Below are 22,704 nucleotides of genomic sequence, written 5' to 3'. Positions count from 1 at the left end.
TGATAATTTACTATGGTTAATGCACTCATCTCATAATAGTTCATCAGAATCTTTTAAAAAATCAAAAAAACCTAGCTACATCTATATTTGGTTCTTCATCTACACATAAACTTTCACTTGAATAACTATAATTCATTCTCATTAAATTCATCATCATACTCTTATAACAATTATTATTATCATCTACAATTTCATAAATGTTTCTAGAAGGAGATGTTGAGCCAACAATCCTTTCTAACATAGTCTTGTAAAGAACATAAGGTTTTCTATGTGCAAACAAACATAAGTATTTCTCTACAAATCCTTTTTTAGATGATGCATCATGACATCTAATTAGTGAAACTTTTTATTTTTACACTTCACATATGGACATCTAATTCTGGCTCCACTTATATTTTTCAAATTTAAAAGTGTAAAATTAATAAAACTCTTAACCCCTTTACAATAATCTTTTCTATACAACCCTTGGGGTGAATTTCAATACATCCAAGAACGATCATTCAGTACTTAGGAAACCTATATTTTAATAATGTAACCATCAATTCAAAATTCAACTTTGGTAATTAAAAATGAATCTACAATCTAATAACCAATTATCATTTGTACCCATTAAATAACTCATCTTTTCTTCTAGTATAACACACCTAAGTTATAAAATTAAACTCAATTTCATTAAATTACAAAAAAAAATATTTTTTAGCAAATCTCAAATAAACCCTAACATACAAATCATACTTGAATATAACAAAATTGTCTATGAAAATGTTAAAACACATATAAATATACAAGTAAACTACAAATACTATACAAAAATATCAATCAAGATAGTGATATCGATACTATGGAGTGCTAGGGTGGCCAAATTTATAAGGATGGTTCCTAGGTTTGTGGAAAAATAGAGGGGTTATTTTTTACAATGAAAGAAAAAGAGGAAGAAAAGGAAGAAGCAAAGAGGAAATGAGGCTATTGTTTACTGATGAAATAGATGTGTTATTTTACTGCCTGCATCAATGACTAATATTTCTTGGTTTTTTAAATATTTTTACAATGTCGGAAATTTTATTGTTAATTAGCGACAGAAAATTTTTCGTTGGAATTTGTTGACGGATATTTTCCGTCCACATTTACATGGAAAATGACTGATGAAAAGGAAGTTACTGGCTTATTGCATGGATCAAAATCTTTGCAGAGCTTTTTTACGTGTTTCGGGGATCAGAAGAGTGCAGCTTTGCACTTGCTTGAGGATCTCTACTTTACAAACACATATTCGAACTAGTGTCGAACACATTTGCTGAACAAGAGGAACTCCAAATGAGGGCTGTCTATAAGATTTCCAAACCTAATATGCTAGGCAAACTCTAGATTCGCTGACCATTCACTTTGTATGAGCCGAGTGCTATGAAGCAATGCTAACTTGTTCAGCAGCAACGATTTAGCTCGGCAGAGTCTGTCTTGGCATGTATTAAATTTCTCAAGACAAATGTAAAACAAGTTCATTTTCAAATAACACCAAAAATGAAACAATGATGAGGCACACAAGGTTATAATCCATTTTGGAATATCATATACAGCAATAATGCAGCGCACATGGTTGTAATCCATGATGGAGTTTCATGGTGCTGAACTTTCTCTCAATCAGACATCGTCTTTCCATCTTAAGATTGATGAGGCAGCTTCACAATGAAGAGAAAATAAACCACTGTGTAGGGATAAGAACACAAGCTGACTGCTATGATTCACATCTTCCATGTTCTGAGGACAACATACCTATGCCTTGATAGCGAAGATCTCCATGAGAGCATACCAAGTCCCTGAAACCGCAAGAACAAGGCCCAAGGACACAATCCCCACATCAATTGTCCATCCTTTCCAGTTCATCTCTTCCTTGAACACAAGCAAGTGAAACAAAGCTGGCAAAACAAATCCCAATCCACAACATACACTGCTCCCCACCAAGGACAAGAAATCGGCGAAATTTGGCACCGTTAAAGCCACCAGAGTAACCACCATAACCGACAGCCATCTAAGCCACAGGCAATACCTGCCACCCCAGAACCTTCTCTCCACTATCTCATAAACAGGGTTCATCATCAGGGGAAATGTGAAAAACAGATTGACACAAAGACCCAATTGAACCAAAAGGCTAATGAGCCCAGGCCCTAAATTAGCAGTGATAATATCCTGAGTATCATTTCCAAATGCAAAGTAACCCAGCACACCAAAAGCTCCATATATCACTGAAATAAGCCCCATGCTCAAACCTAAGATTTTCCCAAACGTTTCCCTCTCTTTCATTTCAGATTCTATTGGCAAAACCATACCAACCCCTTCAAATGCATATACAGCCACGCCCATCCCGTAGAAAAACACAGACAAACCTCCAAAAGCTTTAACTTCAGGCCTATTTTCCATCATTAAAAAAACATCCTTAGCAATCACCACTCCCATGGCAGCAAGATCAACAACATCAGCAAAAATGCTCAACGGAGCCAAATGGGTCAACGTTGCAACAGAACTTAATCCCAATTGAAAAGGAAAACAGCCCCATATATACCAACTCTTAGCGGACATTGAAAAGGCAATAACTTGAGAAGTCAAGCTATCAGGTGATGATGCATTGAACAGATTAGCCATGGTATTGCCAATAAATATCAAATAACCAATACAAAATCCAGCTTGAGACAAAACAATCATAACATCAACAACAAACCTCCCAATAGAACCACAAACGGTGAAACCCAGATCACCAAAGGAGTTAATCTTTGCGAATTCACCGGATAAAGATTGAAGCTTTCTACGTGTATGGATTAACAACATCATACAATAATGAGTTAAACCAGCAACAGAGAAAAGCATCATAAGACTCATTATCCAACCTGTGCGTTTAAAAGCATAAGGGAGACCAAGAACACCAGCACCAACAATAGCAATGAATACATTTGCAAAAGTCTTGGATTGAGAGGATAGAGGCGTGGACTTGGGTATGAGAGGTGTGTCTTCTCTTGGTAGAGCTTTTGCAGATGAGAATGCTGCATTTTTTCCAGACTCCATTTTTTTATTGATTGATACTTTGTTTGTTTTGATAGACAACAATAATTGGATGAGAGATTGGTTGCTGATGATGTTTTGAACAGGTAACGAAAATGATGCGCTATTACAACCTTCGCCAACCCAAAAACAGGGACAGACGGAGATTCAAGGAAAGATCTGTTAATGGCAAGGCCAAATTGTAATCATATCCCTAGAACTTTAGTCCCAGGTCAAATCACCCCATAAACTAAAAACAACCCAAGATTTCATCCCTGGACTAGTTTGATTTTATAACATGATCCTCCCTGTGAGGGATGACAGTCATTATCTATGGTTTACGTCCTAGTATGACCGTAATGATATGCAGATGAAAGATCAATAATCATAACCTAACTATTATCTATAGGTAAAGATTTTACATAGTCATATTCACCACTTTAGAATTTCAGTAACCGTTAAACATATACTTTTTTTTCAACAGGACTTAATTGAATAAATAATATTAATTTTTTTCTAGAATAAATGATTTCAATAAATCTAGTTAATTAGACAAACATTACTCACACATGACCACATCATCAACAACAATCAAGTGTAAAAACATAAAAGTATTTTTAAAATACATCAATTCATTATGTAATCATATAAATAGTTTCAACATGATTTTATAAAAAAAAAACAAATTATTCCAATATAAAAAATAATGTTTTAATATCCTTAAAAAAACAAATACCTAATGTGGCCTTAAAATATGTGTTTGATATGGTAATAACTTTTGCACCTACAATTTGAAAAGTATAAATTATAACTTTTATTAATTAATGTTTTAAGCGAATTTTCAATAAAATTTATGCAAAATTATGGTATATATTAATTTACCAAACACTTTTAAATTTATGATCAAGGTAAAATATAAATTGTATCACACCGTATCATACAAAACAAACAAAGTCTTAGAATACATGATTGTTTTTACATACTATTTGGTTAATATTTAAAAATAAAAAATAAAATATGATATGTTTAATTGGAGAGACAAAACAAACATGTCTCAACTATAGTAATCAAATGCTGACTTGGTTTATTATAGAAAACATTAATAGGGTTTTCATTGCATAAATCAACAATAAAAATTATATTTTTCTCTTATTTACTCAAAACAAAAGGCAACGCAAGGGAGGTATTGTGGTTTTTTCATAAGGACACACATGTCTTTTTCATTTTCAATAGGAGCACAAAAGTGTTTTTGTCTTTTCTTATAATAGTATACTTGTCAAAGTAACCTAGGTTAAAAAAAAAAAACTTTATGCTCAAGGGTTTTATTGTAATTCTATTTTTTATTGCTCAATAAAATAACAAAAAATAACCTTGAAATGCATTAAAAAAAAAGGAAATTGTCTTGCAATGGTAATTTAGTCTTTCTATAGTTATTATTATTATTATTATTATTATTATTATTATTATTAGGAGCAATAAAGGGCATTTCTATATTTTAATAATTAAAAAAAAAACATTGTTGGCGTATATCATGCATGCGCAAGCATGTGGATACCGCACGTACTCTTTAGACAGCGCATATAGCGGCATCCTTCGTTGGAAAACCGCCTTTTGTGGCGGCGTTGGGAGCATCACTACGTCCACTTCTAGTGTGTATAATACATGTAGACAGATGATGGTCGTACTATCATAAGTGGCCGTGTCTTTTTCTTTTCTTTTCTCTTTCACCCTCTAAAAAGTACACCTCGGTCGTCTTTATTTTTTATATTTAAATTTTAGTTCTTATTCTTTTAATTTTTATTTTTGTTCTCAACCATTTTATGGAATTTTTGTTGGATTTCAATTTATTACTTTAATTACAATTTCTCATGTATTATTTCTTCAAATTTAGCTTTATTCTTTTTATTTATAAGTTTTTTCCTTTACCTTTTTGTTTAAGTTTTATTGGCTTTCAATTTCATCATTCAATCAAAATTTATGGTGTTCTTTTTTTAATTTGTTCCTCATTCTTTTAATTTTCTCCTTTTATTACAATTATACTTTTGTTAAATTTAACCCTCCAATTGAAGATTTTTTATTGCCCTCTACTTTATTTTTTATTTTGATTTTCACCCTTATTCCCTTAGTTTCATTTTTTTAAAACTTTTTGTGTAATTGATTTTTTTTCTCGGTTTAATCCTTCAGTGTTTAATTTGCTAAGGATTGGGCTTTGCAATTATTTTATTTATGGTGCTTCCGGTCTGATAACCTGGGTCATTTATTTGAGAAGTTAACGCAAGTTAACATCTTTTTTTTTACTCATTATTTTTTTTATTTCATTGTTCAACATTATTTTCTTAAGAAAAGATTGGGGCTATAACTCGAGTTGTCTATCTTTCTTATTTCTTTTTTTTTTTTGCTTTTTTTTTAATTAATGCCTTTTTTACATGTCTTTTTTTTTACTATTTTTTGTAATTTATGTTTCAATTAATTTTCATTCTCTATGATCTTGTCTTTGTTTTTTTTTTTGTTTATTTAACCTTTTTTCAATAAAGTCTTTTTCTTAGTTATTTTGTATGTTTTTAATTTTTAAAAATATTATTTTGATTCATCCATTTTTTATTGAAAAAAATATATAACCAGCGGTATAGAGCGAGTTAAGTAACTAGTGGAGAACTCTAAAAGGTGTAAGGGAAATATTGTTCCCCCACGCATTGTAAACTAAGACTCATAGGCATTGTGGATTCACTATGCCATGAGGTTTTTTTTTTCATCCCTTTTCTTTCTTTCTTTTTTATTTTTCTCCTTTAAGGGCCTAATTGAAGGCTAATTTGGCTAAAATTGTTAAGGAATGGTGAAATTGAAAGATATATGACTAAAATTAAACATGCGGAGAAGATAAATGGTGTTTTCTAATTTTTTGTGAAATGTTCAACTCAGTTCTCATTCTTTGCTAATAATAAGAATTAGGCCCCTTTAATTTTTAAAGTTTCAACAAAAAATCAATTTTGATCTAAAACTTTGTCTCTAATTTGAGAGATGAGAGTGAAAGTTGTTGGATTCATGCAATGGAGAGATAAAAATGTTGTTACAATCGTTTTCAGCTACTAAAATGGTTGATTTTTATGTCAAATAGTTTCATTTGACGACAGGAGTTCAACTTATGTATTTTTCCTACCTCTAAAGTTCCTAAAAACATATATGAGCTTGAAAAGATTTTTGGTTCTTGGTTGCTTCTAGGTTTTGGGACATTTTTTTAAGGTTATAAATAGGTTTAACAAGGTTTCAAGGGTACTTTATAGGATGTTTTTGGTCAAAAATAGATTTTTGAGTAAAAAAGATTTATGTCCTAATTTTCTAGCTATCATAATGGTCATAATCTAAGAAGGTTTATTCGTCTGATTCAATTTAAAAAAAACAATTAGGACAAATAATATGTTATATGCTCTATTTACAATAAGAAAAAAAAAAAGGGCCTAAGCACATCCCTTGCTAAATGGGTCAAGAAGACTAACCTTACTTGCCATGCCCATATCACTTGACTTTTTTTTTCTAATTTGTTTTTTAATTGATATTTTTTTTATGTATCTTTTCAAAATTATTTTTTATTTATATTTAAATTAATATGCATTCTCTTTTTTATTTTGTTTATATAGCCTCTTTAAAATAATAATTAGTTTTTAGTTATTTTGTCTGCATTTAATTTTTAAAAACATTATTTTAATTCATCTATTTTTTTATATTTAATATAAATAAATAAAAAATATTTTTGGATAATATTTCTAATATATGTAACTTTGCATAATATTTTTTCTTATATGTTATTCAATAAATTTAATGTACATATATTTTTATTATTATTTAATAAAATAAAAATTTAATTTTTGTATACAAAATCATTCAAACCAGCCTGGTCAAAGACTCATATTATAAAATAAAATATATGAATCTATATATATTTATTAATTTTTTAATTTTATCTTCATGTTAACAATTTTTTTAAAAAAAAATTTAACATTCTTAATTTTTTTAATTATATAAATATAGATTTTTTAATTTATATTTATGTTTTTTTATATACGAATAAGCTTTAGAAAAGTCTACGTATAATATAGAGTGGCGGCGTGGTGAGGATAAAATAGCTAATATGGCTAAACGTGGCAAGGAATTATTGGGTAGGTGGTTGATATGGCGTTTCAAAATAGAATATGTTGAAACTTGAAATGGGAAGCGACTATAAACAATAATAACTTAACAAGGCGAGTATACCCGTTTTTATATTTTAAAAATATTAAATTCTTTTTTTAAAACTTTAAATTTAAATTAATATTTTTTTAATATTTTCACATCATTTTATATATTAATATCAAAAATAATTTTTAATAAATATAATAATATTATTTTAATAAATTTCTAAATAAAAAACATTTAAAAAAACATCATCCACACTTCCCAGCACGCAAGGATGGAAAAACCCTCGCTACACAATTGACAGTGCTGTACATTCAGGCTTCAGCGAGAGAGAGAGAGAGCAGAGACAAAATGAAGAAGACTTGAAAATAAAAACTAAATAAAAAAATGAGAAAAATAAGATGCGATTACCGATGCCTTCTTCTGATAGCAGCCGTAGTCGCATTCTTCTACATCCAGGTAGGTAGGTCAGGTCGATTCTTCAATTCTTTTCTTCTTTTGTTACAGATGGATGCATCCATCCATCGTCAAGTTTCATAATGGTTGTGGAATTTCAGATGCGGCTATTTGCGACGCAATCAGAGTACGCAGATCGGCTTGCTGTTGCGCTTGAATCAGAGAATCATTGCACTTCTCAATCGCGATTACTTATTGATCAAATTAGCATTCACCAATCCAATATTGTTTCTCTTCAAGGTTTCTTTCCTTCTCTCTCTCTCTGTTTTTTAACCATTATTTGAACTGAATTTGATTTTTTTTATATTGAAATAATTTTCAGAACAAAATAGACGTCAAGCCGAAGAGTGTAGACAGCTCAAGGCGCTTCTCGATGATCTTGAAAGTATGTGCCTCACCAAATTTTATCACTCACTTCATCTTCTAGACTAAGCTTTATGAATCCAGTTGTTTTACTGAGTGGCATTGGTTTCTGTTGATTCCTATTTATCCTGGTCTTTTTTTAGGTTGTTGGTGTTTGGTGTAAATAGTTATTTTTCTTTAGTGTTGATCCAAATTTATAAGAAATTTAGCGTTTTCTCAATGCTGATATTGCAGGAAAAGGCGTTCGAAAAGTGGTTGACAAGGCACAGGTACAGAACAGTGGACAATTTCTGAAGTTTTTTTTTTATATATATATATGCCATTGCAGTCATCGCTTTAAATTATACAAGCTATTTTCTGCTTCATTTTTCAGGTACCAGTGGCAGCCGTTGTGATCATGGCCTGCAATCGTGCTGATTATTTACAACGGACAATTGAGTCTATTTTGAAGTATGTTTCGTGTTCATGTAGTTTGTTTCTGGTGCATTTAACTCAATTCTAATCACCAGCTGACTGGTTTTCTAAGTTGACAGGTATCAAAGCTCTGTTGCTTCGAAGTATCCACTTTTTGTGTCTCAGGTACTCATATTAGCTTTTGTTTTTCCTTTTTTTTCAAAGTGCAAATTAGGTTTGCTTCTGAGCATGGCATGCACACCTACTATCCATAGATATATCGTATAAGAAAACTATATAGCTGGTTCTGTTTTTCTTTCAGTAATTTTTTTTTTTCAATTTTTCAGGATGGATCAGACCCAAATGTAAGAAGCAAGGCTATGAGTTATGATCAGCTAATGTACATTCAGGTAAACTGTATTCTATGTATTTTTGTGTGTGCATGCAAGGTCCTTATCTATTATCTGGTATATATTTATGGTTGCTTGAATAGTATCTGTATATGATGTGGTATGTCAAGCTGTGTATTTGGAACATTTCTCATTCCAGTTGCAATACTTGATTATTTTAGTTTCTTTTTCATTCATTTGCAGCACTTAGATTCTGAACCAGTACAAACAGAAAGACCTGGGGAATTGATTGCGTACTACAAGATTGCAAGTAAGGAATGATTACTTCTTGTGTAATAGCTTTCTTCTCAAATTTACTAACTGAAATGTAAATCTTCTACAGGGCATTACAAATGGGCAATGGATCAATTATTCTACAAGCATAATTTCAGCCGAGTAATTATACTTGAAGGTGAACTTCTTCTCCTGCTGTGGAATCTCTATTCATGTCTTTAGAAATTATGTGCTAAAGTATTGCTTCTAAAACAGACGATATGGAAATCGCCCCTGATTTTTTTGATTACTTTGAGGCTGCTGCAGCTCTTCTTGAAAAGGATAAGTATGTTATTTTCCATGCCTTCTATCTCCTACACATTAAATTTTAATATAAAAAGCTAGGGATCTTAGGTTTTCAGTAAGCTAGTTTCTTTCTCATTTGGTATCTAACCTGGTAGGTCCATCATGGCTGTTTCCTCATGGAATGACAATGGACAAAAGCAGTTTGTGCATGATCCTTGTAAGTTATTTTCTCATTTACTCCTTATACTACCACCTCTCCTCTCTAAACTGTACTCATGTGATGGGATATTTAACTTTCAATGAGCTCGGGCAGCATGTGTTTGGAAAAGGTTTTGGTAATGATTTGAGCAACAAACTTGAACTGCTTTTTGTTTCTGATCTGCTATTTGGTGTATTCTGCAGATGAACTTTATCGGTCAGATTTCTTTCCTGGACTTGGCTGGATGCTGACTAAATCTATTTGGGACGAACTATCCCCTAAATGGCCAAAAGCATATCCTTTTTTTAATTTGTCATATCATTTTGAAGTCTGGCTTTTATAGTGTGATTGAAGGCATTTCCCTTGACAAAAACTCACTTACTGGGATGATTGGTTGAGATTAAAGGAGAATCATAAAGGTCGACAGTTCATTCGTCCAGAAGTATGCCGAACATATAACTTCGGTGAGCATGTATGTATGTCTATCTATGTACTACTGCACTTATATTTCTTCTTAGTTGTTTGGATGCATCTGTGTCAGGCTGACATATTTAGAAAGTGTTGATTAATATTAATGTATTGAGAACCACTTAGGCAGAAGCTTACAAATCAGTTGATTGATCATTGGATAACATGCAGGGGATGAAATACCATTTATTTTCATAATATCACAAAACAGAAGGTTAATGCAATAAAATGTCACCAAATATCAGAACCCAGATGTCTTTACCCTCTAATTGAGTGTGGATTTATGATCACAGGGCTCTAGTTTAGGGCAGTTTTTCCAGCAATATCTCCAGCCTATTAAACTGAACAATGTAAAGGTATTACGTATTCCACATTTTTTCCCCAAGTTGAAGTGTCTGCACTTATAATGTATATCATTATCATTATAATGAATTTCACTTTTGCCTCTTCTTCAAAAGGTTGATTGGAAGGCAAAGGATTTAAGCTACCTGACAAAGGTAATGGACAATTTTAATTCATGTGAAGTGAAGGAGCCCTAAAAGCCGATTCTAGTCAATAAATTATGCTGCTCTTCTCAGGACAATTATACAAAGCATTTTGCCAACATTGTGAGAAAAGCTAAACCTGTCCATGGAACTGATGCTGTTCTTAAGGCCTATAATATAGAGGGTGATGTGCGTATCCAGTACAGGGACCAACCAGACTTTGAATGGATTGCACACCAGTTTGGTATTTTTGAAGAGTGGAAGGTATTTCTGCTCTAACTTCGATAAAGTTATGCAAAATGGAATGAAACTAGAAAATTCTTCTCTTTATTTTGTGCTCTTGGGCAAATCGCTTGGATTAAGTAGCTCCTCCTATCATGTTATCACATTTCACTATTCGGTGACATGTTTAGTGCAACAGTTGATAATCCTATCTGTGTTGCACTGCGCCATGTATGCTCACTCTTGTTCTCTCTACTTTTCTGCATTCAGAATCAGATATCTTTTTATCATTTTTGAAAACAATTGTGCCCTCAATTGATTTTTTTCCTTTCCATTTCTAGGATGGAATACCAAGGACATCATTTAAAGGAGTAGTTGTTTTCAGATACCATACAACAAGACGTATATTCCTTGTTGGTCCAGATTCTCTGAGGCAACTTGGGATCGAAGATGCTTGAGACCATATGAAAAGAGAGATCATGCACTGTTAGTTCCATTTAGTTTGTTTTTTATCTTTAAATTAACGGAGTTCAAAGAAGGAAATGTGTGTAAATTTGGGTCGTCAGAGATCCACACACTCAGGCTACACACCGGAGCCAGCTAGACACGAGCGTAGTTGATCCTAAACGACATAAAGGAATCAGCTTCTATTGAACTTGCTTTTATGGACCCCTGTGTACCATCTTTGTGTCATATTTACATCTGATCATTGTGTGAGATGCTTAATTCTCGTGCTCCTCGATTGGTGGAAATGCCCATGAATTTTGTAGTCTCTATCAAAGACTTTGTTGTTACTAACGCTTTGCTTAACCAATACATGCCAGATGGTAATTGACTTGCGACTGTCTCTTGATTAATGATGTTTTAAAAGACAACATACCGACCCCACTCTCATGGATGGTTCAAAAAAATAAGGATTTGTTTCGAGTTCCAGAAACGACGATCATGCGGTTGGAAATCTAAGAGAAGGGTGATCGATGAAAATGTACGTCTGCAACACTTTATTTTAGTTCAAAATTTTAAAGGGTGTGATTAAATTAATATTATTTATTGGATTGGAATAGTGTTGTTTTGTGTTTAGTTTTTTTTTTAAATAATATTAGGTTGTTTCGAAATTGTTAATTATAAAAAAATATTATTTTTTTGTTGGGTTATACACCAATCTTATTGATTATTTTTTTCTTAATTTTAACTTTGAATTTTGTATTTTTTTTATTGTTTTCTTTGTATTTATTTCGATTTTATAACTCGAGTCATGAGTTTAACAAGTTAATCCGGGTTGACTTAAGTTATTTTTGGGTCGTGTTTTCAAATTGATTTTTTTTTAATTTTATCCTTTAAATTAGGATGGTTGAATATTAAATCTTATAATTATTTTTTTTTTCTTTCTATAGGGTTATATCTCAATCTCAAGATCCGAGTAGTGAGTTTCACAGGTTGATTTTGGTTGACTTGTTATTTTAATTGAATAATTTGTTTTTCAATTTCATCCTTCAACAATTCAATTTATTTTTTCATCTTTCAGCAACTTCATCTTTATTTATTTATTTAATTTTAATTTTTAATATTAAATTATTTGAAAATTAATTTGAATGTTCATGGCCACTGACCATTGATGTCGAATGTTCTTCAACAGTCGAATGTTCATTATCTTTCTCATCTTCCACCTTTCACAGTGAGTATAGTTTCTTATTCTTACATTTGTGTCCAGGTATAAGCCTGTCATCACATTAGAAACATCGGCCTTTGGCCTTCGGTAAGGGTTTGCAGACAAAATAGATCTGATCTCCCTAGACAAAGGGGGTCCAAACTGTGATGACACAGGCATGGCCAATCAGGACTGTTGAAGAACATTCGACATCAATGGTCCATGGCCCTTGCAGCAGGAATCTCAAAGTGTAATGCTCTCTTGTAAGATTGAAATCTAAATCATAAGTGACTCCAGTTTCTCAACTGACCCACGTAGCTTCTCTTGCGAGGACTGTATTCTAGTATTTTTGCCTCTACTTTTTCTTCCAAAACATTTTTTCGTTTCTTTTCATATATTCTAAGATAATGTCCCCTGTTTCCAACTTTCCATAAACATGAATAACTATGGAGTTGTTTTGGGCACTATTATTAAACCCGGATAGTAGATTAACCTGAAGGCTAGACCGATCTGGATTTATTAAATAACCGGCCGGTACAACAACCCGTCAAAACTCGGTTAACCTGGGCAAACCAGGACGAGACTCGGTGTTTTTGTTTTTTAATGTGATTTTTCTCCTATACACCTCTTTTTTTCGTTTATTTTAGTTAGTTATTAATATTTTTTAAAGTTCACTATAGAAATATTAAAAAAATATTTTATTTTTTCAATGTGAGATTTGAAACTCTTTCGTATATATACTCTATGTTCACAAAAAAAATTTTATGTTTTTTCAATGTAGCACAAAAAACTTTTTAGTTTAAATACTTTAACTTAAAAGGATAATATAATATCTTTTTAATATTGGATTTGAAACCCTTTAATATATATATATATATATATATATATATATATATATATATATATATATATATATATTCACAAGAAAAAAGTTATGTTTTTTTTATGTAGGATTTGAAACCTTTTAGTATATATACTCTATGTTTCTAAGAAAAAAATATTTTTCAAAGTGGGATTTGAAACCCTTTCATATATATACTCTATGTTCACAAGAAAAAAAATTATGTTTTTTTAATGTGAGATTAAAAAATTTGGTTTAAATACTTCAATTTAAAAGGATAATATAATATTTTTTCAATATGGAATTTGAAACTTTTTAATATATATATTTTATGTTCATAAGAAAGAAATTATTTTTTCAATGTAGGATTTGAAACTTTTTAGTATATATACTATATGTTAACAAGAAAAAATTTATGTTTTTTCAATATAGGATAAAAACTTTTTTAAAATATTCTTTTAAACTTCATTATTTATAATATGCATAGTCTATATTCACATGGATTTTTTCTTAATTTTTTCATATGAAATATTAAAACTTTAAATAATTTTTTTAAAATTTTTCCGGATTGACCCATGAAATCCGGGACCCAGCTCTTTGGCAGGGTCAACCCCAAGGCCGGGTTTGATAACTATGGTTCTGGGAACGTCGTGTTTAGTAAAAATTTTAATTTTTTTATTTAAAATTAACTTTTTTATATATATTTAAATTATTTTAATACGTTGATATTAAAATAAATTTAAAAATTTAAAAATATTATTTTAATATATTTTCAACTAAAAAATATTTTAAAAGGAATTATACTCAATACAAAACTTCAATTCATGGTAAAAGTGCCCTTTCCTTGTAATAAGGGCCGATGTGCTTGAAATTATTGTTGTGGTGCTAATATGACTATCAAACGTTTTTGGAGGACTGCATAAAAGAGTTTACCTCATGAACTGAGAGACAAGAGACCTACCCCCTCAGCGCTGTTGTCTCTTTGGAAAATAAAGAAGAACGGGAATCTAAAACCCTCTCTGTGTTTTGACCCACTGAAAAGCAGCCACCTTTTTCTCTACAACGGAAAATGGCAATCTGTTTTCTTTCTCCTTTGAAACCCATAACCCCAACAACTTCATTGACAACAAGCCTCAATCCTATAAAACCAAACATCCTTCGCTGTAACTTTTCTCTGCCCATCATCACAACCACCGAACCTGAACCCGTTTTCACCTCCGTTAGATCCTTCGCACCAGCCACCGTCGCCAATCTTGGCCCTGGCTTCGATTTCCTCGGGTGCGCCGTTGATGGCCTCGGCGACTTCGTCTCTCTCCGTGTCGACCCCTCGGTCCACCCCGGCGAGCTCTCCATCTCCGATATTTCAGGCACAAAAAATCTCTCCAAAAACCCTCTCAACAACTGTGCTGGCATCGCCGCCATTGCGACCATGAAGATGCTCAACATTCGCTCTGTGGGTCTCTCTCTTTCCCTCGAAAAGGGCCTTCCTTTAGGATCCGGACTCGGATCCAGCGCTGCCAGTGCTGCTGCGGCTGCTGTGGCGGTGAATGAGCTGTTTGGAAGGAAATTGGAGGTGAAAGATCTGGTATTGGCTGGATTGGAATCTGAAGCTAAAGTTTCAGGTTACCATGCTGATAATATAGCACCAGCAATAATGGGTGGTTTTGTTTTGATTAGAAGTTATGATCCATTAGAGTTAATGAGTTTACAATTCCCCGTTGAAAAAGACTTGATCTTTGTGCTTGTTAGTCCTGATTTTGAAGCCCCAACTAAGAAAATGAGGGCTGCATTGCCTGCTGAAATAGGGATGTCACACCATGTGTGGAATTGTAGTCAAGCTGGGGCTTTAGTGGCTTCAGTGCTGCAAGGGGATTTGGTGGGGTTAGGGAAGGCACTGTCAAGTGACAAAATTGTGGAGCCTAAAAGGGCTCCTCTGATTCCTGGCATGGTAGGGGTTAAGAAGGCGGCTCTGGAGGCGGGGGCTTTTGGATGTACCATTAGTGGGGCAGGACCGACAGCAGTGGCAGTGGTGGGTAGTGAGGATAGAGGGGTGGAAGTTGGGGAGAGAATGGTGGAGGCTTTTTGGAAAGAAGGGAATTTGAAGGCTGTTGCTATGGTTAAGAGGCTGGATAGAGTTGGTGCTAGACTAGTTGGTAGTGTTCCTAGATGATGCTGGTTTCGATCTGGTCTGAGATAATAAGTTTAAACAGCAGTAAATATCCAGTCACCAGGCAAACAAGTAGAGGGGAGAGCTTTTTTGGTTTTGTTTTGCTTCAGTGTTAAAACTGTTAGTGAATGCAGCTGCTTTGATGAATAAACCTCACATGTTTTTGCCCTCTTTTATGTCAAATGCAATTGTGGGTTCTCGTCTGTCATTGATAATCTTGTTAGAATTTGTTCATGCCAACATTCCTTCATTTGTGTGCGTGTGGTCGTATATTTTCGATTTTAAACTAGTTCATAAGATATTGCTTTGGGGAAATCACTTTGATTGAAACCTCACAATGGATCTCCATTGAAGAGAAGATGGTATAAATGCCATGGTTCTGTCTATTTAAGCCCCACGCATAAGAAGACCCTACTCGACTCTTCCAACTCGTAAATAAATAAATCCCTTCTATTTTCTCATACCTCATTGATCATCCCACTCTTTATCATCTTACATGACGAGGAGTATGAAAAAAAAATGTCAACACGCGAGGAGGAAAGAACCCTGAGAGTCTTGTAAAATAAAATCATAACAAAAGGGAGTGGGGAAAGGATGGTGTGCTTTTTCTACAAAAATATAAACTTAACAAATAAAGCGACAGTCAAAACTTTTTCTATCCATAGGTGCCTGGATTCAGTTTTCTTTGGCAGCTGCAACCTGCTTTGCACCGACAGCGAAAAACTCTGATATCACTTCCAGAGGCATGCCCTTGGTCTCTGGAACCTTCAAGTAGACGAACACAAATGATATGACGCAGACGACTGCATACAAGCCAAAAACACCAGCGAGGCCAACAGATTTGAGCATCACTGGGAGTGTATACGTCACAATGATGTCGCAAATCCAGAATGTAAGGGCGCATATGGCTATGCAAAGGCCACGAACACGAGTAGGGAAGATCTCCGCACATAGTATGTTAGGAATTGGCCCAAAACCCATGACGAAGAAACAGAAGTAGAGCACAACGCTAACAGTTGAGATTGATGCATTTACAACACCGCCCAAATCCACCATGCTTCCAAGGACTAACAAAATGAGTGATACGATCAACACAGGGATAGTTGTGAGCAGCAAAGTCCTGCACAACACAACAGCAGTGAAGACAGGAAAAAAGGGTAACAACACGGGTATTTCTTTTCTTTTCTTTTTCTTTAAATTCCATTAGTATTTTACAATTTTTTTCATCTAGAAGATACATGTAATTGAGTCCAGACGATTAGACCTTGTATTTCCCCCCTATTTCATTAGGCCCTAAACATTAACCGATGAGAAGATTACAAATTGTTGGATCAAGAAATGATTGCTTTTTGGGCTTAGCCTTGGACGCATCATTGCGCATCAGTAATCCTCATCACAACAAAAAATTTCTGGATTTAAAGAATATAGGCTACAATTGCATAGGAAATAGTCAAGGAAAAGAAGAAATGGAAGTACCTTCTCCCAGAGATATCCATGAGCCTCATGGCAACAGCTATACAGGGGAGCATCAACAAGGTTGTAAGGGCGCTGATAAGCAGAGATGTAGAAGCTGAACTAAGGCCCAGGTTTGAGAGAAGAACTCCAACTCCTGCCTGCTCAAGAATTTGAGGAGTATAGTAGAGAACCCCATTGATGCCAGCAAACTGCATAGGCACACAAATTCAGAAGCCAACTTATGCAAAAGTGAAAAAAAAAAAAACCTTAAAATAGTATAATGTCTCCATTAACAAATTCACTACGCTTCAAACTTGAAGGCATAGTTGTCAAAGGGAAAGGAAGAAAATGATAGTTTGAGACTGAGATATCCAATGGTTTAAAACCATCCCTGCTATTAAAGTTGAGAAAATCTCCCTCTTGAAGAAAACAGAACAAATTGCAAGATCAGTTTGCTACCATTATACCAACAGAGTAGCAGTGAATTAACATCATAACAAAAAACCAACAAGATCAGTAATTGTTACCTGCTGAAGTATTTGAAGTCCCACCCCAACAGCCAAGGCATGCTTGACACCTGGTTCAAAAAGATCTCTCCAGCTTGGTCCTCTAGCCACAGTTTCCGATGGGTGGACCATAGCTGGTCCAACTGGATGCTGATTCGAAAGCTCCTTGGGATAAAGAGCTGATTGGCTCACCAAAGCAGCAGCCTGGACGTAATCAGCGTCTGGATGGCCATCGGTACCATTCAGAGAAACCAGAGATCCACGCCGAGAACCAGGGGCACCCCCTTGATGCAGATAAATTCTTTTAAAGCCTCCTTCCTTTCCATCTTGGTCTTCTCTCTCGGACCATTTCCATGCAAGCTGCCAACCACCACCAATCCCTGTGCTACCACCTGGCTCTCCATCATTTCCAGGAATCAGACTCCCGTGTCTCGTGTTTGCCATGCTTCCATTGCCTGGTGGGGCCATGTCCTTATCCATGCTTGTTGTCTGGCGAGAGATCAATGGACTTTGCAAATTGTCATCAGAATCACCGGCATCACCATCAGATGCATAATCCTCGCCTTCTCTGGCGTGGCTCTCCACATCCCAATCTTCATTTCTAGGTTGACCCTCTCCTACATTGAACATGCTGCCAAAGTGCGGAAAAAGCATGCTTCTCATGCTTCCTTGTTCAGGGAGCTTCTCGTGGACGCTACCAAAGAGGGTCACAAGAGGATCCATGAGAGGTACATTCTGGTTTGCCATGCTTCCACGCCTAGATACAAGACCAATAGCGCTCTGCCCATTGACAGGTCTGGCAACCCAACTGAGACCTTGTTCAGATCCATATAACTTGATCTGATCCTTGTCAGCGGATATATCATGTTCATCAGTGAAATCATTGGCTGGGCCAATTATGTACTCCTCTATTGATGTGTCAGCCCCAACTCCAAGTCCCTCAACCAGTAAAGCCAGCTCACCTGTTCGTTCAAACAAGATTAGTACACCATGAATAGGATATTTCCATCACTACCAATTTGTGAGAATAAACATCCTAAAATGAAGTAGTGAGTGATTTTACACCATTTCCGCCAAACATGACAGAATACTCAAACTTCAATGCAGAAACAGTAGAGAAGTAAGAGGAAACACTGCAACATTAGCACCATATAAGCAACAAAGAGAAAAATAAATAAGAAATAAATAGACTAGTCACCAATCATCTATTGAGTTGCTGTAAATTCAAACACATGGTTCTCTCCTTTAGAAATGCTAAAAGAAAGAGAAACGTAATGCTTACTTAAATTCTGATAGAAGAAAATACATGACATGTGGAGTCGCTTAGCAAGGTTTCAGAGGACGTGAAAATGCAAGAGAGAGGAAGAGTCAATGAAGAAGAGATTGAAAGAGAATTCCCTCACCACATGTGGTAGAGGCAGTTAAGTTTAGAGTATTTTGTAAGGCAAACAACATTAGAGGAAGCATGGTGCAAATATGAACCGTAGGAGCTATAACTAGCATACGATTAGCTATGAAAGAATATGGAGCTACAGAATTCTATATAAAGCAGCAGCTATAATGTGGCATAAGTACAGGTATGTTGTCCATGAAATCAAAATGCTGTTCTCTTAAAACTGAATACATTATATTTGATGGCACTGGTTTTTTAAAGCAAACACAGAAGAGAAAGAACAGAACAGATTACAGCCAAGCAGATTTCTACAAGCTTCCTAAAAATGACTATCATAGGCATTGCTCTATGATATGTTTAACAGGCACACTATTGCAATTGGTCAATAGAACAACAAAAGCATAAATCGCCCTCTAAAGGTAACAAATTTACTCTGTCTACTGAAATCTTGCTGCCATTTTCCAAGTTTTTGTACAATTAACGAAATCAAACAAGAACCTCATGATCCTTCTTGCAATTTATGATATGATATGATTTGTATTTTATTAATATTATCCATTATCTAGTTAATGGGGACTAGAAAAAGTTTCATTATATTGCAAGGAGTAGAATAGGAAGTGAACCGAAGCAAAAATAAACAGGAAAATAATTTGTAAACGCGTTGTGCTTAGTAAATTTAGTCTAACAACTCAGCGTCAGTGAAAGCAAAACAAATGAAGGCCAAACTGTCATAGAGAATGATGATCCAAATACAGAAATGGATTGTTTTCCAGCTTTATATAAAGCTAAGCCAAAGGATATACAAAGAATGGTTGCTTCAACAGGAAGCATAGCACATGAAAGAAGGGAAGCTCTTAAATTTCAGACCTAAAATCACCCCACATTGAACAGCGAACTTTCATTTTATAACTGATAAAGAATCTATGCGTGCAACTTTTCATAAGCAAAATTCCAACAAATTTTTTATTTTGCTGGGACAAATTTCTGCATCCACTAAATTCCCAAAACTATACTTTTTCCCTGCAGAAAGGTTTTACCTTATGTGTCATATCGCCCGTCACTAGGCATATCAAAACAATATTGCTATTAAACTCAAAACCCATGCAGATCATATTTCGCATCACCAGAAAAAAGTAACTTCTAAAGAGGCAAAGCAGAGAGGGCTAACCAGCGACATCTTCCCTGCCACGGAGCCTCTGCAGAACCTTCTTGGCCTCAAGCATCCGCCCTTTGCTCACAAGCCACCTTGGAGACTCAGGCAAGAAAAATACAGTCAACAGGAAATAGATAATAGAGGGAATAAAAAGAACTCCAAGCATCAATCTCCAACTTGGAGCCTCCATCAAAGACATTCCAAACACCATGCAATATGAGAGAAACATTCCACCAGATCCAGTGAACTGAGGAAGGGTATTCAACAACCCCCTTATTTCAGGTGGTGCCGTCTCAGATATATAAACTGGAATTAGAGTAACTGCCAAACCAATGCCAAATCCATCCAAGAGCCTTGCCAGAAGTAGAACATAAACATTGGGAGACCATAGCATTATAAGACCACTAACGAAATAAAGTACAGATGATATTATCAGCAACGGACGGCGGCCTAGCAAATCAGATATGGGTCCAGAGCACATAGTAATTAAAGTGGCTCCAACAAGTGACATAGCCACGATTAGTCCTTCTATAGCTGGTTCACTTTCCAAATGAAATTCCTTTTTTATGTATAGAACAGCCCCTGCAGCGGCAAAGGAAAACAGAAAATGACTTAAATCACTCTGCCCAGACATTCATGGCTCTAATTCAGAAGGTCAATTCAAGAAAGATCTAATTATAAACCAGTAAAGAGAAGCAAATATCGGTTACTATAAGTCGATCACAAAAACAACTCAAAGCTTGAAAGTGATCATTTCATGTGCAAAGAATTACCTTTAAAAGCTGAAGAAACCTTAAAGCATTTTAGGCCATAACAGTTAAACTGGGAAATAGATGATCAAAAGGGAAAATTACCTGCGATGGTTGCATTATCCCATCCTTGCAATAAGTTGCCGATAGCAGCAGCAACAGCTACAAGCACAGCTCCACTCATCTTCCCTTAAGCCAAGATTTCTTCTGGAAAAAAAAACCGACAAACCGAGCACCCTGAAAGAGAAGATTCCAAATCAGAGATCACATGGTGGAAAGCTTTATTGCTCTCCTAATTCAACAAAACTACATATAATTACAATAGTAGAATTATCTTGTACGGTACGAGGATCTCTACTGGGCAGAGAAACAAACCAATGGATCAACACTACCAAACCACCAAACCGATGAACACAACGGAACAAAACAAACTAGAGACTTTATTAGAAAACAATAAACAACGAAAACCCAGACGTACAAATCTAACGTGAAAACAAAACAAGTTGTTATTTTTTAAAATTACCGACGTGATGAAGCAAAAGAAGCAGAACCGTTAGATGCGTCCTTTCATGTATTATCAGATGAAGAAAGGGTCATCAAATTCTCTGCAAATTGCAATGACTTGCGACAAAAAAGTTGTCCTCGGTGATGATTTCTTCTCTCTCTTTTCTTTTGTATTTTGTATTATAATTCAGGGCAATGGAATGCAAACAGAGGAAGGAGAGATCTTTCTTAGGTGGCAGATGGAGAAGTGAAAAAGGAGAGAATTTTTGGCAGAAGAGAAGCAAAGCAAAGGCCTTCTAAAGTACGACACCTGCCCCTTATGCCTCTATATTCACCCTGCACGTAACCACCTTCCTCGGATGGCTTTTTCTACACATCACTCTCGCTATCAACCCCATCTTAGCATCACCACAAGAAAAGAAGGGGCCTCAATTCTATAAATTTCAAAAAGAAAAGAAAAATAGAAAAGTTCGGAACTTTATATCACATTTGAGAAAGCAATGATGTGGAAGAGTACAAGGGGCTAAAAGGGATCCATCCCAAGATCCATGTAATAAGTCTGGACTCTAGACGTTGGAATCTAGTGGTGTGTCCACTGACGAACAATTTAGTGTCTAACCAGTAGTCTAAACAAACAAAGACACAGATTGGGTGAAGTTTCCTTCCCTTTGTTAACCATGTGATTTAGCAAATATTAAGGATTCGTATTACCAAACAGACAAAAAGGTAATGAATCAGAGTTGATGCTGAAAATTTTAATTTTAATTTAAGAAAAAAACAATTTAAAGCAAAAGAAGATGTTTCCTTTTAAAGAGCCGATTACTCACTTAGGATTCAATACTATTTATATAATTTTTAACTATTTATATAATATTTTTTAAAATATTTTTTTGTCTATAAATATATTAAAAAAATACCAAAAAATTAATTTGAAGTAAAATAAAAAATAAAAAAATTAATATTTTATAAAAACAATTTTAAAATATAAAAACAGACAAATTAAATTAATATCCCCATTTAAGAGAAGCATCATGTCAAGTGAGAGGAGCATCATGTCAAGTGTCACGCCCTATTCTAAATGAATGCAAGTTCTGTATAGGTTTTTTTTTTTTTTTGATAATCCGAGATGTTCGGGTCAGCTTACGTGCATCACAACTAATTAGGGGTGATCATTTTCGGTTCGGTTTGGTTTTTACATAAAAAAATGAACCAAACCGACATTATTAATTTTAAAATTTTAAAACCGAAACCGGTTCAAACCGACTGGTTTCGGTTCGGTTTTTGTTGTTCAAGAACCGGTGAAACCAAAAAGAAAATCTCGGTGCCCAGTGTCCACAAACTCCAAGCAAATCTCAATTTCTGTTGTTCACGAAAACAGATCTGCCCAGTGCCCACAAACTACAAGCAAATCTCGATGTCCAGTGCCCATAAATTACAAGCAAATCTTGGTTTCTGTTGTTCAAGAATACAGATCTACCCACAAATTACAAGCAAATTATAACTTAATAATAAAAAAAAAAAAACAAAAACCCACAAGATACAGACCGCAGAGATGAACTTTAAATGGAGTTAGAATTTCAATCATCAAAAAGTCGTC

The 22,704-nt window shown here is 34.5% G+C and overlaps 4 protein-coding genes across 8 annotated transcripts; 2 read left to right on the top strand and 2 right to left on the bottom strand.

Annotated features, from left to right (window-relative positions):
• Nucleotides 1-1,483: 1,483 nt before the first annotated feature.
• LOC133698933 (amino acid transporter AVT3B-like) lies at nt 1,484-3,197 on the bottom strand. The gene has a single exon (XM_062122044.1). It carries the CDS (start codon nt 3,049-3,051, stop codon nt 1,768-1,770), a length of 1,284 nt encoding a protein of 427 aa, XP_061978028.1. The 5' UTR covers nt 3,052-3,197; the 3' UTR covers nt 1,484-1,767.
• Nucleotides 3,198-7,467: 4,270 nt separating this feature from the next.
• LOC133699719 (alpha-1,3-mannosyl-glycoprotein 2-beta-N-acetylglucosaminyltransferase-like) lies at nt 7,468-11,530 on the top strand. Of its 3 annotated transcripts, none has more exons than XM_062123112.1 (17): nt 7,468-7,656; nt 7,755-7,893; nt 7,976-8,038; nt 8,251-8,285; nt 8,390-8,466; nt 8,544-8,595; nt 8,757-8,819; nt 9,003-9,069; nt 9,142-9,210; nt 9,288-9,357; nt 9,473-9,534; nt 9,720-9,810; nt 9,895-9,988; nt 10,278-10,340; nt 10,443-10,481; nt 10,563-10,733; nt 11,033-11,530. In XM_062123112.1, the coding sequence occupies exons 1-17, from the start codon at nt 7,585-7,587 to the stop codon at nt 11,147-11,149; spliced, it is 1,344 nt and encodes a 447-aa protein (XP_061979096.1). In that variant the 5' UTR covers nt 7,468-7,584; the 3' UTR covers nt 11,150-11,530. The 3 variants fall into 3 exon arrangements, with proteins under 3 accessions (XP_061979096.1, XP_061979097.1, XP_061979098.1); XM_062123113.1 differs by having other exon boundaries at nt 7,469-7,656; nt 8,550-8,595; XM_062123114.1 differs by having other exon boundaries at nt 7,475-7,660.
• A 2,587-nt stretch (nt 11,531-14,117) lies between these two features.
• LOC133699874 (homoserine kinase-like) lies at nt 14,118-15,555 on the top strand. The gene has a single exon (XM_062123380.1). It carries the CDS (start codon nt 14,250-14,252, stop codon nt 15,348-15,350), a length of 1,101 nt encoding a protein of 366 aa, XP_061979364.1. The 5' UTR covers nt 14,118-14,249; the 3' UTR covers nt 15,351-15,555.
• Nucleotides 15,556-15,779: 224 nt separating this feature from the next.
• On the bottom strand, nt 15,780-21,560 carry LOC133699873 (monosaccharide-sensing protein 2-like). Of its 3 annotated transcripts, none has more exons than XM_062123376.1 (6): nt 21,127-21,560; nt 20,709-20,840; nt 19,870-20,436; nt 17,330-18,270; nt 16,824-17,011; nt 15,780-16,467 (listed from the first exon to the last, which is right to left on the bottom strand). In XM_062123376.1, exons 2-6 carry the CDS (start codon nt 20,785-20,787, stop codon nt 16,023-16,025), a joined length of 2,220 nt encoding a protein of 739 aa, XP_061979360.1. In that variant the 5' UTR covers nt 20,788-20,840; nt 21,127-21,560; the 3' UTR covers nt 15,780-16,022. The 3 variants fall into 3 exon arrangements, with proteins under 3 accessions (XP_061979360.1, XP_061979361.1, XP_061979363.1); XM_062123377.1 differs by lacking the exon at nt 21,127-21,560 and adding an exon at nt 20,924-21,017; XM_062123379.1 differs by lacking the exon at nt 21,127-21,560 and adding an exon at nt 20,979-21,011.
• Between the last annotated feature and the right edge of the window lie 1,144 nt (nt 21,561-22,704).

The sequence above is a fragment of the Populus nigra genome, chromosome 7 (assembly GCF_951802175.1).
Source record: "Populus nigra chromosome 7, ddPopNigr1.1, whole genome shotgun sequence".
Taxonomy (NCBI): Eukaryota; Viridiplantae; Streptophyta; class Magnoliopsida; order Malpighiales; family Salicaceae; genus Populus; species Populus nigra.
The sequence above is the reverse complement of the archived record's forward strand: the minus strand, read 5'-3'. Positions and strand labels throughout refer to the sequence as shown.